The sequence below is a fragment of the Camponotus floridanus genome, unplaced genomic scaffold (assembly GCF_003227725.1).
Source record: "Camponotus floridanus strain SB8 unplaced genomic scaffold, Cflo_v7.5 scaffold302, whole genome shotgun sequence".
Lineage (NCBI taxonomy): Eukaryota > Metazoa > Arthropoda > Insecta > Hymenoptera > Formicidae > Camponotus > Camponotus floridanus.
Window position 1 is genome coordinate 112,637 of NW_020229440.1, and position 13,616 is coordinate 126,252.

General features: G+C 41.5%; 2 protein-coding genes across 2 annotated transcripts; both read right to left on the reverse strand.

The window, feature by feature from the left end:
* Positions 1 to 6,993: 6,993 nt before the first annotated feature.
* Positions 6,994 to 7,929, reverse strand: LOC112638466. The gene is made up of 2 exons (XM_025410294.1): positions 7,698 to 7,929; positions 6,994 to 7,609 (listed from the first exon to the last, which is right to left on the reverse strand). Exons 1-2 carry the CDS (start codon positions 7,910 to 7,912, stop codon positions 6,994 to 6,996), a joined length of 831 nt encoding a protein of 276 aa, XP_025266079.1. The 5' UTR covers positions 7,913 to 7,929.
* A 292-nt stretch (positions 7,930 to 8,221) lies between these two features.
* On the reverse strand, positions 8,222 to 9,932 carry LOC112638467 (matrix metalloproteinase-24-like). Its single transcript, XM_025410295.1, has 2 exons — positions 9,147 to 9,932; positions 8,222 to 8,752 (listed from the first exon to the last, which is right to left on the reverse strand). The coding sequence occupies exons 1-2, from the start codon at positions 9,930 to 9,932 to the stop codon at positions 8,222 to 8,224; spliced, it is 1,317 nt and encodes a 438-aa protein (XP_025266080.1).
* Positions 9,933 to 13,616: the final 3,684 nt, after the last annotated feature.

Here is a 13,616-nt window from a genome sequence, read left to right on the forward strand (position 1 = left end):
TTTAGCAGTGTATGTTGCAGCGATATTTGTTTTAAGAACGGATGATATTTTTTCATAGTAACCAGGTAATTCTAAAAGAGTCTTTAATGTTTCACGCATAGGTATGATTTGACCTTCACATTTTTGAACAGTGAGAATTGTGTTTTGCTCTTTTCTTTTATTACCGTATTCTCCGATAAAGAATGATTGTGGAGAGATAAAATACTTTGATTTTTGGAGATACTGGAATCTTTTATATTCACTATCAATATTTTCCAATATAGATATCTTACAGTTATCAAAATTGTATAAATTAGAAGGTAATTGTGATTTTAATTGTTGAAGAAGATATTTAGAAACATTCTGAATTGTATCTCGAAACTCTTCTATAATTTTTTGAATTATTAATTGGGCAATAGGTTTCTGATATAATTGAGCGACGAATTTTAGCACACAATTTGCAATGTCGTTAGATGAAATATTTTTTTCAATTATAAAATTATTTGTATTAGTAATTACATTAGTATTTAATTTTGCAATTAACAATTACATTTTTTTGTTCGAACCAATTATGTGTTTTCTTTACACCAATTGATTCTTCTCATTATTTTGTGCATAAAAGTATTAAGGTAAAATAATCGAAAAATGAATATTTTACAAGATATTTTACGGTTTATGTAAAATTAAAAAATGATTTCAAGCCTCATAACTTGGAAAGTATTTAATGAAAACTAACATAATTGTAGTGTTTTGGAAAGCTCTTGAGATGAGCTACAAGAATATGCAAAAGCATATAAGGTGTCCCATTTAAAAAGTTGGAGCTGACCTTCACGTGATCTTCGGGTGGCTCTTCAAGATTAAACTAATGACACCATCATATGTCCCCCTTGAAACCATACAACTTTTGTCTGAACAATTTTTTTGTATTCGGCTTACCAACGGAGTTATTCAGGTGGCCTGTTTTAGATGCCTCACCCTGTATACATATATATATATATATATATATATATATATATATATTATACAATAAATAGCAATCAATCAATATTACTAAATAAAAAGTAATAGATTTTCAAAAGAGCAAATGATACAAGTTGTGAAAACAAGTTTTCAGACTTATACACAATGAAGACTAATCTCTTTTTATTTTATTTAATGCAGTGCACAGAAAGGGAATGTTCTCATTCCAAATTGTATGGATCTCATAAATTCTCCACTGAATTAGATACCACATATTTTCACATTCTTTCAGATAACACGCATTAAATGTTACAAAAATCTTGAAAAGTACATCCAATGCTTTTAATACCGTCGGCATAGAATACAATGTTGTATCGAGCCGAATGTATACATTGTCGATTGCAGTTATTTCTGGTCTAACGATGCTTATAAAAGATTGCATCGTAAGGTTCATTTGACGCATTTTATTTTGTTTGTCCTGACATATTTTTTCAATATCGCCAGGTACCTAAAGTAAATTACAAAACGTAAGAAACCTCTAATTATAAATGTTAGTTTAACTTTAACAAATCTTTTTAAAAAACTGAAAAAGCGCCCAGTAAAAATATCTATTGGAAAATACTTCTATATATACATCATTCTATATATACATCAGTCTCTTGATAAAATATCAATTTCGATTTTTTTTTATTTCGAATCTGGAACGAGAACGGAGTTTAACTTACTTTACAGTGTATTAGAATTCCTTCCTGACTTTCCGAGATTGTAGGTTTTCACATTCTTTTCTTGTTCCCAATTTTAAAAGTAATTTTACTTAATTTAGGAGCTACAACACTTGTTAAAAGCCATATTTGAAGGGCTGTTTTCGAATCTATAAGGAAATCAATAGATATGTATTAATAGAAGAAATATTAAGACACAGAGTGTCTAATAATAACCATATATATGAAACATATCTGTATGTGTGTATCATTTTTATTACAAATTAAAATAAAATTTTTAATGTACGAATATTTACCTAAGTTTAAATGCTGTGCATTCATTAAACTTTCATAAATGTTCCCTCCTGCAGATAAATTTTTTTTAAAATAAATGAAAAATTTTTCAAAATTTACGTTCCAAAATTTCAATAACTTTTCTTTATATTGAGGAAATTTTCAATCAAAATCCCTTTCAATCTATAAGAATAAATACAAATTATTATACCTACGTGAACTTAGCACCTTAATAAATTATTAATAAAGATTATTAAAGATTTAATACTCAAATTTATAATATTTTGTTTGTAGTTGTTAGTAGTAAAATTTGCAGTTAAAAGTCTTTTTAAAATTATTTTTAATGTTCACTTCCTTTAATAAATATTTTAAATGAAAAAAATCATAGGCTTTATTTCTGTGCTTGAATCTTATTAGCTCATTCTCTATTATTTATATTTTAAGTATAGTCTTATTTAAAAATAGTCTTATTTTACCATAAAGCCTTATTTTATTATATTATTTCAAAATAAAGACATTTACCAATATATAAGAAGAATTCAATTTCAATATAGGCCACTTTATAAATAAGTCATTAACATTTTTGTATATTTTACTAGCGCAATCTTCAACGCGTAATATATGTGATCCCATTTTTCGTTAACTTCATTCTGTGGTTTTTGGTTATGGATCAACCAAATTCTATGTTCTTCTGCGATTTGTTGATCATCAGCTGAGAAGAATTTAAAAAATTAATATTTATTGGACCAGTTATATATTTTTCAAAAATTTCATGATAAATCTTAATACAAAATATAAATACCTTGGCTTACAATAACATTTTGTTCAATGTGATTATTATTTTTCAACTTGTCAGCATAACGGATAAATTTTAATGCGTTACGAAATTTATCGACCAATTTTCTCTTGAGATATCAGCTTTATCAATTTTTGAATATTTTTTTCGTATAGGTGGCATATAGTAAGTTTCTTTACATTCTTTTGGAAATAACTCAATTATTTCCTCTGTAATTTTAGCAAAATCTTCGTTTTGAAGTGTTCTTTAAAAAAAGAAAATTTAACATGTATACAGGGTGTCCCTAAATTCGCGCCCACGGAATACAAGGCGTGATACTTTAGGCTAAAAGAAATAACTTTTTCCTTTAGCAAAATTGCGTGCGATAAGTAGTTTTTGAAGGAGAGCAGGTTGAAGTAAACCAATAGACGTTCTGGTGTAAGTGGCGCTCAGGGCCGGCGCGCGCGCTTCGTTCACTTGTATCAAATTCTTGACTAGTATTTACAAGTAATGTTAAAACATTAATGCTTTGTTATAATTACTTTACTATGAATTTATTTTTATCTTAATTATGATTTTATTTTAATTATACATATAATTAGTTAGATTATACTTAAGACTCAAAATGTAGAAAATTTTTCAAAATGTAAGAAAATGATGAAAAAAGAAAAAAATTTAGAAGAATAGAAACGCGTTTAGCTCGCAAAGCACATTACTATTTACATTTGTCTCTATTTTCAGATAGATCTACGAAATCAGACATTCTTTTATCTTTTATTACGTAAGAAATAAAAGCAATATTTATTTTGTTAATTATTCACTTTTTAAAGAATACAATATGGAAAAAGATCACGGTTCAGTATTCAAGTTGATTCTTATTATTTGAGTCTTAAGTATAATCTAACTAATTATATGTATAATTAAAATAAAATCATAACTAAGATAAAAATAAATTCATAGTAAACTAATTATAACAAAGCATTAATGTTTTAACATTATTTGTAAATACTAGTCAAGAATTTGATACAAGTGAGCGAAGCGCGCGCGCCGGCCCTGAGCGCCACTTACACCAGAACGCCTATTGGTTTACTTCAACCTGCTCTCCTTCAAAAACTACTTATCGCACGCAATTTTGCGTTCTAAAGGAAAAAGTTATTTCTTTTAGCCTAAAGTATCACGCCTTATACTCCGTGGGCGCGAATTTAGGGACACCCTGTATATCACGATATAGAGATATAGTAAATGTAGATTATTGGATCCCAAATGAAAAAGATATTTTAATAATACATAAAAGATAAAATATTGTAAAGTAACAGAATAAAAAATTATAGACAAAATAACATATAAATATACCTGATATTTAAATTCAAAAAGTATGATATAACACATTATATCACATAAAATGGATTGGTATTGAGATGTAATATTTCCTCCATGTTCATTTATTAGTATCAGAGAATTACCGAAAGCTGTTTTTGATAATATTTCCTTTAAATTAAATTCCACTGTTTTTAAATTTAGTCTTCTTTTCTCTACAGGTGGTTCATGGTAATATTTCTTTATTTTCGACTAAAGAATTATTCACATTTTGACAGTTATCGCTAATCTTCTACAATAGCATTCTCAGGTTTTGTTGGAAGATTTATTAAATCAACAAGAATTGAATTATTTATATTATCATTCTCTGTCTAAAACTTGAACAATCAAAGTCGACTATTTTATTGCGAATCTGTAAAAATAATTCAATTTTTATTATTTTTCCATTTTATAATTACGCTGATTAAAAATAGTAGCAAATAGAATCAGTTTAATTACATAATAATTAATATAAAAAATAGAGAAAAAATATATAAATAGAGAAAACATACATTGTATTCATTGAAATGTCTGCGTAGTTTCAATCGATTTAAAACGTTGGGAATCAATTTATTGAAATCGGACGAATTACATTCGTTTAAAAGATCGCCCAAATCATCTACACTTTTAATATCATTCGCTACATAAAGAAAATATAAAATGTTAAATATAAGAAAATCTCAAATGTAAATATAAATGTATATCAAACTTCAGTGTAAATAAAATAAGAGAAAAAACGAATTATACATTTATATAATAAATTATAATTTATAAAAATGTATTAATTTATTGTGCACAACAAATAAGATTCAAAAGATACGCGTAAATCAAAAAATATCCAAGGTTGGTTAAATAATAAATAAGATAATAAATAATAAATAAGATAATATTATAGTTACAAAGAAATTTTTATTTGAAAAGAAATAATAAATTAGAATTACCTTGAAAAATATCACAGAGATGAGGCAATTCCCAACTCTTTAAAAGAAAATCCATTTCCTCGAAATGTTTCGAAATATCCAATTTTGAGCAGAATTAGTCATCGCACATAAATGCGTACAATAATCGATGCGTATAATAATCGGGGCGATTACTTCGGAAAATGCTCGAACGGATGTTACGGATGAGATCGTGGCAACAAGACCATCTTTTGTTTCATAAAAAAAAAATAAAAGAAAATAAAGGAAGAAAAGATCGATGACAGAAAATGAATGTTGTTTCGCTAGCGAAACGACGTAACGCACTGAATCGAGCGAAAAGAAGCTGTAGGCATATCAATGGAAAGGAGGGTGAGGGGGACTGAATATTCGTGTAACCGACAACATTCTGTTTTGCTTCAGCTTTTTCTACACAGCTCCGATCTGTGTTTAGAAGCTTCTTTTTGTTCGATTCAGTGCATTGCGTCGTTTCGATAGCGAAACATCATTCACTTTCTGTCGACAATCTTTATACGCATCGATTACAGCAGCAAAAATGTCTGCGATGATTTGCTATTTAACTTTTATTATAGGAGATTTAATTCCTTATGATAATGAAGTTTGGGATTTCTATCTTATATTTTGTGAAATTATTAATATCGTAACAGATACAATTATTTCAAACGTTCAAATAAATTTCCTTAAAGAGTTAATAATTTCTCATCATGAAATGTATATACGATTATTCAATGATCATCTAAAACCCAAATTTCATTTTATGGTACATTATCCAGAAATTATTCGCAGAATGGGACCTCTTAAAAGTTTATCTTCTATTCGATATGAGGATCTTCTATTCTATTCGATGTTTCATAAAATTTCGAAGAATTATGCGTCTACCGTAACATCAAGGAAACATATAACATTAACATTAGCGATCAAATTGCAATTGCATTCTTGTTATAGATTTCTTTGTAAAAGAGGACTTAACGATATAATTGAAATAGGTCCAGAAATAAGATTAGTATCAAGTGATTCGGATGCGCATTTAATAACACTCATTCGTAGGAAGACATTGGCAACTTGTTTCAACTCAATTTTTACGAATGTATCCCATAATCATAGTGCGCAGGCATCGAACTCACACGTACGCTTACACTCACATGTCCGCTCAGCTGTCAGCTGTAGTTGCGTGCTGCTGGCGTACGCAGTCTGGTAACAGCGTGCGAGAGCTAAGACGTTTTAGTAGGGAGAATATACCGGTTCTAATCCACTTTTTCCACGGGTGCGAGAGAGAGGTCTTGTAGAGCGAGAGAGATAGAAAGATATCTGAGGGGCAGGGTGACGGCGGCGCGGGTGAGCAGGGGGGGTAGGTAGGGCGAGGGGAGCCGCTCGCCGTCGGGTGGGTAAACGGAGGGTCGTGACGTCACGCGGCGGCGGGAGGGCGAGGGGGCGGCGGGGCGAGGGGGGAGCGGACGGAGGGTAGGGCGAGGGGGCGGCGGGGGCGAGGGGCAGCGCGGTTCGCGCCGGAGCGTGGAAGAGGGGGGGAGAGCGCGCGTCCCTGGTTACGGCGGGGCGCGCGTCCCTGGTTACGGCGCGTCGGAGCGTCTCTGGACGCGGCGCGCTAGACGCGCGCGATAAGCGGCGATCGCCCCGGCGTCGGGCGCGTCGCGCGAGATAAGGCGTTAATAATAGAGCGGATGTGTTCGACGCTGCCCTGGAAGAGATACGACGTAAGATTTATATAACGTACGATTTTATACAAAATATTATTTTATACGATGTATAATGTACGATGTATATTAGATTTATTACGAGCAGGAGGAGGAGGAGGGAATTCCTCGCGAAGCGAGGAGAGACGAGGGCGACGTAAATCTAGAAGAGAGAGAGATAATAAATTATGCGTACAATTTATTTATTCAGTTATTCGTTTATTTATTACGTCGCGAAGTAACGTGCGTAGATACATGCGTACGTCGAGAATAACGCCGGTACTCGCGATCGTTTCGTCTTACAAATTGTGATAGAGTCCGAACAGCAGAGCGTGCAACTCGCAGTCGATCAGATCGTTCGCGTTGAAGTGCTCGTGCCGGCGAATCGCTTCGGGAATATCGCCGGGGTGGTCGGTCTCCGTCGCGATATCTAGAAAACGCGATAACTTGGCGTCCACGGTCTCGAGTACGCCGGTCAACGACGCGATGATGCGATTGACGCACAGCTCGAGAACGAACAGCGCCTTCACGGTGGATTGCGACAGAGCGATGCGATTCTTCGGCGTCTCGAAGCGCAGAGTCTTCAGATTGTTTATCTTGCCGAATCGAAGCGTCACGGTTCCGACGATTATGGACGTCGGAGGGCGCGCGACAGCCTCGTCCAATTCGTTCTCGAAATACGGCAGTATATCGTTGCGCAGAGCGAGCAGATCCTTCCACATGTCGGGCGTCAGAGATATCTCCTTTCCGTGGCAGTCTCCTAGGACGATGTCGACTCGAGATTCGCGCTTCACGGCTACGGCGATGTCGATATATTTGTACGCCGTCTTGGTCAGAGGATATCGTCTTCCTAGTATTCGAATCGGATGTCTCGCGAAATTGATCTCGCGTTTGAACAGCCAGTTTCTATTCCATCTGTAAAAAAGACGACGTTATTATGGAGAAATAGCCGATCGAGGCGGAGATCGAGAGCGCTCGGGCGAGGCGACTCGCGCGTACTCACTCGTCCTCGGTGTACAGTCGCGCTTTCTTGATCACGGGCGGAGTGTCCGAACGATCGCGGGTGGTATCCTCGTCCTTGGCGGAAGCCGCGTAATCGTCTCGACGATTAGACGGGACGACGAAGGGGCCCGTCATCGGCGGCGCCGACGGAGTCGCGGGCGTCGCGGACGAGTCCCCGAACACTCTGCGATACTCCTGTCCTAGTCCGGCGAACATGATCGGTCTCGCGAACAGAGCTTCGATGTTCGTAGGAAGACACTGCGGTGGCGACGGCGTCGTAGAGAGAGAGATTCGTCGTAGACGTCCGTTGAGAATCGAACGCGCGTTAATCGCGAGTATCGTCGGAAATGTCGCGCGCAACGATCGAGACGCGTCTTATATATGTACGACGCGATCTCGATCGTCGTCGCGAAATCTTTATTCTCGACGCGCGCGTTGATTAATGCAGCGGAAGCGGTTTAGAACAGCGGTTTAGAACAGCATATTAAATGTAATCTTAACGTTAGGTTTCAGGATTTCCTGATCTTAGTCATCGTCGTCGTCGTCGTCGTCGTCGTCGTCGCCGCCGCCGTTGCGCGGTCTTTCGAAGGACGCGTATTCCAGGCGATACAGCTTGGAGACGAGTTCGCTCAATCGATGCAGAATGCCATCGGCTGGGCATTCTATTCCCAGTATGCTAAGATCGAAAGGACCGGCCGAGATTATCGCGTCGAGGAACTCGCTGTACGCGTAATAGTCGCGTTTCTTCAGAAAATAGAGATTACCGTCGACGTGACGGAAGGCGGCCGTTATCGCGGGTGGTATCCCGGAAAACGTGTCCCGCAGAGCGCCGTGCCTCGCGACGGTCATCGCGCAGTCGTTCATCTCGGCTATCTTATCGTCGTTGTATATGACGTAACTGCGCCCGGCGTGCGTGTTTATCGCGGCGTTTATCCTAGCGTCGCGGGGAAATCCGACGTATTCGACGGATCTAGGCCATCCCGCTTTAAGATGAAAATTCGAATCGGCGAGGTAGACGTAGTCGCCGACGAATATCGCGATATCGCCCGACGGTCTCTGATACACGGCCGATACGCGAGTGAGATTGCGGGGGAGGAATTTAAAGTAGTCGGCGAACGAGAAGGGCGCTCCGTAGCGTCTCTCCCTCATATCGACGGGCCACACGTTGCGTTTACGCGCGACGTACAGGCGACGATTCATGATTAGCGCTCCGTCTACGCGCTTCAAGGCGCATAGATCCGTGGTATCGGAGGGAACGAGCGGCGGCTCGACCGTTCTCGCGGTCGTCGGCCGAGCCGCGGCCGCCGTCGTCGTCGTCCTCGAGGCCCGTCGTCGTCGTCGTCGTCGTCGTCGTCGTCGTCGCGGTCGTCGCCGCGGTCGTCGGTCGAGTGACGTCGACGATCCTAGGAGTCGTCGTCTCTCTCGATCCGTAGAGATTTCGCACGTTTACGACGTCCTCTACGCTCAGCCTGAGCGGATATCGCCTTTCCTCCGAAGGCGTGTACGCGTACATGACCGAGTCATCCCTCGTACTGTGAGTCAGACCCAGAGTGTGACCGATCTCGTGCGTCAGCGTCTGAAGGAGATACAGCCTGTCCGACGAGGGCTTGGTCAGCGTGATGTGCCACGGCTCCGTCTCGTCGACGTGCACCTCGGTCACCTGATCGGGCTCTCCCGTCGGAAAGAACGCGTGAGCGACGACCGATCCCGGTCCCGCGAACGGCGACGGGCACGAGCCCCCGTTGTCGCTGTTCTCGTACGCGTGAGCGCCGGATTGATAGGATATCAGTATATCGGGGCGCAGGGAGTCGCGCGAGAACGTCAGAGCGGATTGCTCGGACCACAGAGCGAACGCGCTCTGAGTCGTGCGCAGAGTATCTCTGTTCGCTAGTTTGAAGTTCCACGTGAGATGCGCCCTCGGCCACTTTCTCGTCAACGGGCTGTAGGCGCGAATGTCCGCGACGCCGCATCGCGGCCTGCGCATGACGCGAATCGTTTCCACGGTCAGAACGCCGTTTCCCGGCAGACCGTAGTATTCCTGAAACAACGACAGCGCTTCGCTCAGGGCGGTCGCGTTGTCCAGTAGCGACGACTGCTGATGATTCTCCTCGTTCTCCAGAAAGCCGTAGGTTCGAAGATAACGGGACGCCTCCGCGACGTCATCGTAGGTCGACGTCGCCGCGACGGCCGCGAGCAGGGATATCGTCAGCGCGAGCGATAACGCGACGCGCGTCATGGCTCGTGCGAGACGCGCGGGGGTCGGGACGGTGGCGAACTATCGCGCGCGCGCGCGCGCGTCCTTCGGCGATGCGTCGTCGTGCTCCGCCGGAACGCGAGAAAGCGCGAGTACGAGGGAGAAGGAGGAGGCGAGGGGAGGGGAGGGTACGTAAGGGATAGGAGAGATACTCCGGGACGCGCTAGAGAGGTGATCGAAGAGAAACGACTCTTTATTCGTGGAAAAAAAAATGATTTTTTATTCGTACAAAAAATTATTCCTCATTCTTGACTGTAAATATTAACAAGTACAATCCCTTGCGCGCGGGATATTTGTTCGAACGTAAAATCGAACCATTCGACGCGATATCGAAGCACGCGATACGCGCGTGTATATTAGTCTCGCGATACATGTCGTAGGACAATGAGGTGAATGTAGCGTATCGCTCGAGTAAGAGATGTTCGTATAAATGCCGACAGGGTTATAACGCTTAGTATAACGCTTAGTATAAGGCTTAGTATAACGCTTAACACAATGAAGTAATTACACGGCCGATACGCGAGCTTGCGGGGGGGAACTCGAAGTAGTCGGCGAACCTTACATTACAACATTATATTGGAACGTTCCAACGTTCGAGAGAACGCGGAGGGTCTTCGAGTTCTCCTTCGCTGAATTGTGCGACTGAATCGACGATTACGATGTACCGTTGTTAAAAGTTATACGATTGAAATGTACGACTGTTATATAAAGGGTGGAGGGCCCATTTCGAGCGATCCGCTCGAATATCTCTCAGAGAACGACCTGCGAACCGATATCGAACGACCATTTAAAAATAAAGTAGCTGCAAAAACATGATTCGCGAATGAACGTATCGCGATATCGAGCCTCGCGCTTACCCGTATAACCGCGCCCGAACGAGGCGAAACGATCGCGGGGGAGCATTCGCGAATGAACCGTAAGAACCGTAGGAACCGTGAAAACCGTAAGAACCCTAAGAACCGTAAGAACCATAGGAAGCATAAGAACCGTAAGAACCGTAAGAACCCTAAGAACCGTAAGAACCGTAAGAACCGTAAGAACCATAGGAACCGTAAGAGAACCGTAAATGACCCATAAATACCGCTGTAAGACCGGGTTCCGCGACTCGAGTTAATCGGAGTTTAATACGTCGAACTGGGTCCTGATTGGTACATTCGCTACTTAAACTCGGAGTAACTGGATAAGTATTTACGAGTCGATCGTAAATACCTCCCAACGTCATAATGGTATATATGAATATGGGGGGGGGGATAAAATTACGACTGCAATCACCACGACGACGACGATGACGACAACGACGACGAATCTCTCGCGAAGACGCGGTGAGTCCGATCGACGGAATGAGCTCGGTTCGCGCGAGCGACGATGAGTTTCGACGCGCGCGAAGATCAATCTTAAGGGATAACTTTGCATGCGATAGTAGTCTACTTCAATAATGCACAGTCTTCGACTCCGTCCTTCGACGCCGTCCTTCGACGCCGTCCTTCGACGCCGTCCTTCGACGCCGTCCTTCGACGAGACGTCTGAAATACGTAAAAGCTGCGTATTAATGATAACAATACGTATGGATAGACGCGAAAGGAGAGAACGGCGCGTTATACCAGAAGAGATCGGGGTACCTCGGTTAAAATCCTTCGTCCTCCGTACGGACGGAGCTCGTTTTCTCGAGCGAGCTCGCGTCGCAGTACCATATCTCCACGGGGGAATCGTCGTCGCAGAAATCCTCGGTTTTAAACGCGCGATCCGAGACGAGCGGCTCCATGTCGAACAATCTTCTCAGTCGAAAGATGTCGGCGTAGATATCAGGGGAGCGCCTCTCCCATTCTCTATAGGACGGTCGGTCGCACCATAAGGAGTTTAAGAATCGCCGTTGCTTCAGTCTCGCCTGTCGTATCCAATGTCGGCGACGTATGTTGACGAATCCATAGATCTCAACCTCGTTCTCGAACTGTGAAAAAAATATATACGTAGTATTTTTTCCTCGAAGGAGAGCGAGAGAATAAAGAGACGAACGAGTACTTACGTTCCACGTTACGGCTATATTGAGGATCGCGTCCATGAGATTTCTGATGTACTTTATCTTCCACAGGCACATCCACGGCGTGAACGTGCATTCGCGAAGCATCCTTCGCAATCGCGAGATTTCGTCGCCGCTCATCGTCGTTCGCGTGAAAAAAAAAAAAAAAAAAAAAAAAAAAATAACTCCGAGAACGAATGCTGGATACGTTAGGAACAACACTCGCGATATCGGACGCACTCGACGACGAGATCGCGAGACTCATTCTGAGGAAAAAACGGTCTCTCGGCGCTAATTTATACCTGCGATATCGCTATCGCCGAGTCTTTGTGATTCCGTCGGAATGCTAATGTTAACGCCGTAATCTAAAGCGATATGAACGCGGTAATTTAATTTAATTTAATGAGGCGCGATAAATTCTCGATCGCTCCGGAGGAAGTGCCGGAAAATACGTTCGACCGCGTACGCGCGATACGAGTTTATTCGCTGATTAGCATTATTTTAACGCTATTTTTAATATTATCTTGCATTATTTTAATGTTATCTTAATATTATCTTAATATTATTTTAATATTCGTAGTATTATTATTTTAATATTCTTAGCATTAATATTCGTAGTATTATTATTTTAATATTCTTAGCATTAATATTCGTAGTATTATTATTTTAATATTCTTAGTATTGATATTATTTGAATATTATTTTTTTTTTTTCTTAGTATTAATATTATTTTTTTTTTTTCTTAGTATTAATAGTATCTTTCTAAGTATTAATAATACTTTTAGGCAGGGTGATAAGTCGTCGATAAGAGTACGCGTAAGACTGATGTACGACGCGTCTCCGTTCACATGTCGCGCAATTGATCGCGTCTCTCCAACCACCAGTCGTGCAGTTTGCACACGTTTTCCAAGGCGCAATTCTTCGAGTGATAGCCGCAGCGATAGACGCGAGTGGCGGCTAGCGTTCGAAGGGGTCCGATATCCTCGTAATCCGCGTCGATGGTCTCCATCGTCAGGTCGAGCCGTTCCGCGACCTCTCCCGCGATGTCGGTCAGCCACCTCTTCTTCTCGAGACCCTTGACGTAGATCGTCACCGCGGCGTTCGACGCGAGATCCCTCGACGCGCGATATATCGCGTCGCGAACGATCTGTTTCGCGTGCCTATACTCCACGTGTCCGTCGGTCCAGTGAAATTCGTGATGATTGAGAGTCAGCCAACAGGCCTGCGACTTCTCGCTCTTCGTCAACAGATTCCACGACATCGGCGCGCGAAAGACGTGATGCGTCAGATCTCTGCCGTTCGCGAGTATCGCCATCTCCTTCGTCACGAATCGCTCGTTGACGACGAAACCCTGCAGATCTATGAAGATCGGCGGGGCGATATCGCTCGCGAACGTCGTCGCGGTCATCGTCGCGAGATACTGACGTTTATTCGCGTCCCCCCCCCGATATCTTCGCGGTTTCGAGTTTCCTCTCCCCCCTCCCCTCCCGTTCGACGCGTCGTCTTACAGGATCTTACGCACGACGTTCGTCAACGGATTGTACTCCACCACGCGATCGTGAATGATTAGACAGTACGCCGTGGTGTTAGAAGGAACGTTGTCCTTGCAGTCGAATTCTAGACGAACGTCCACAGTGGCGCTCTTAATA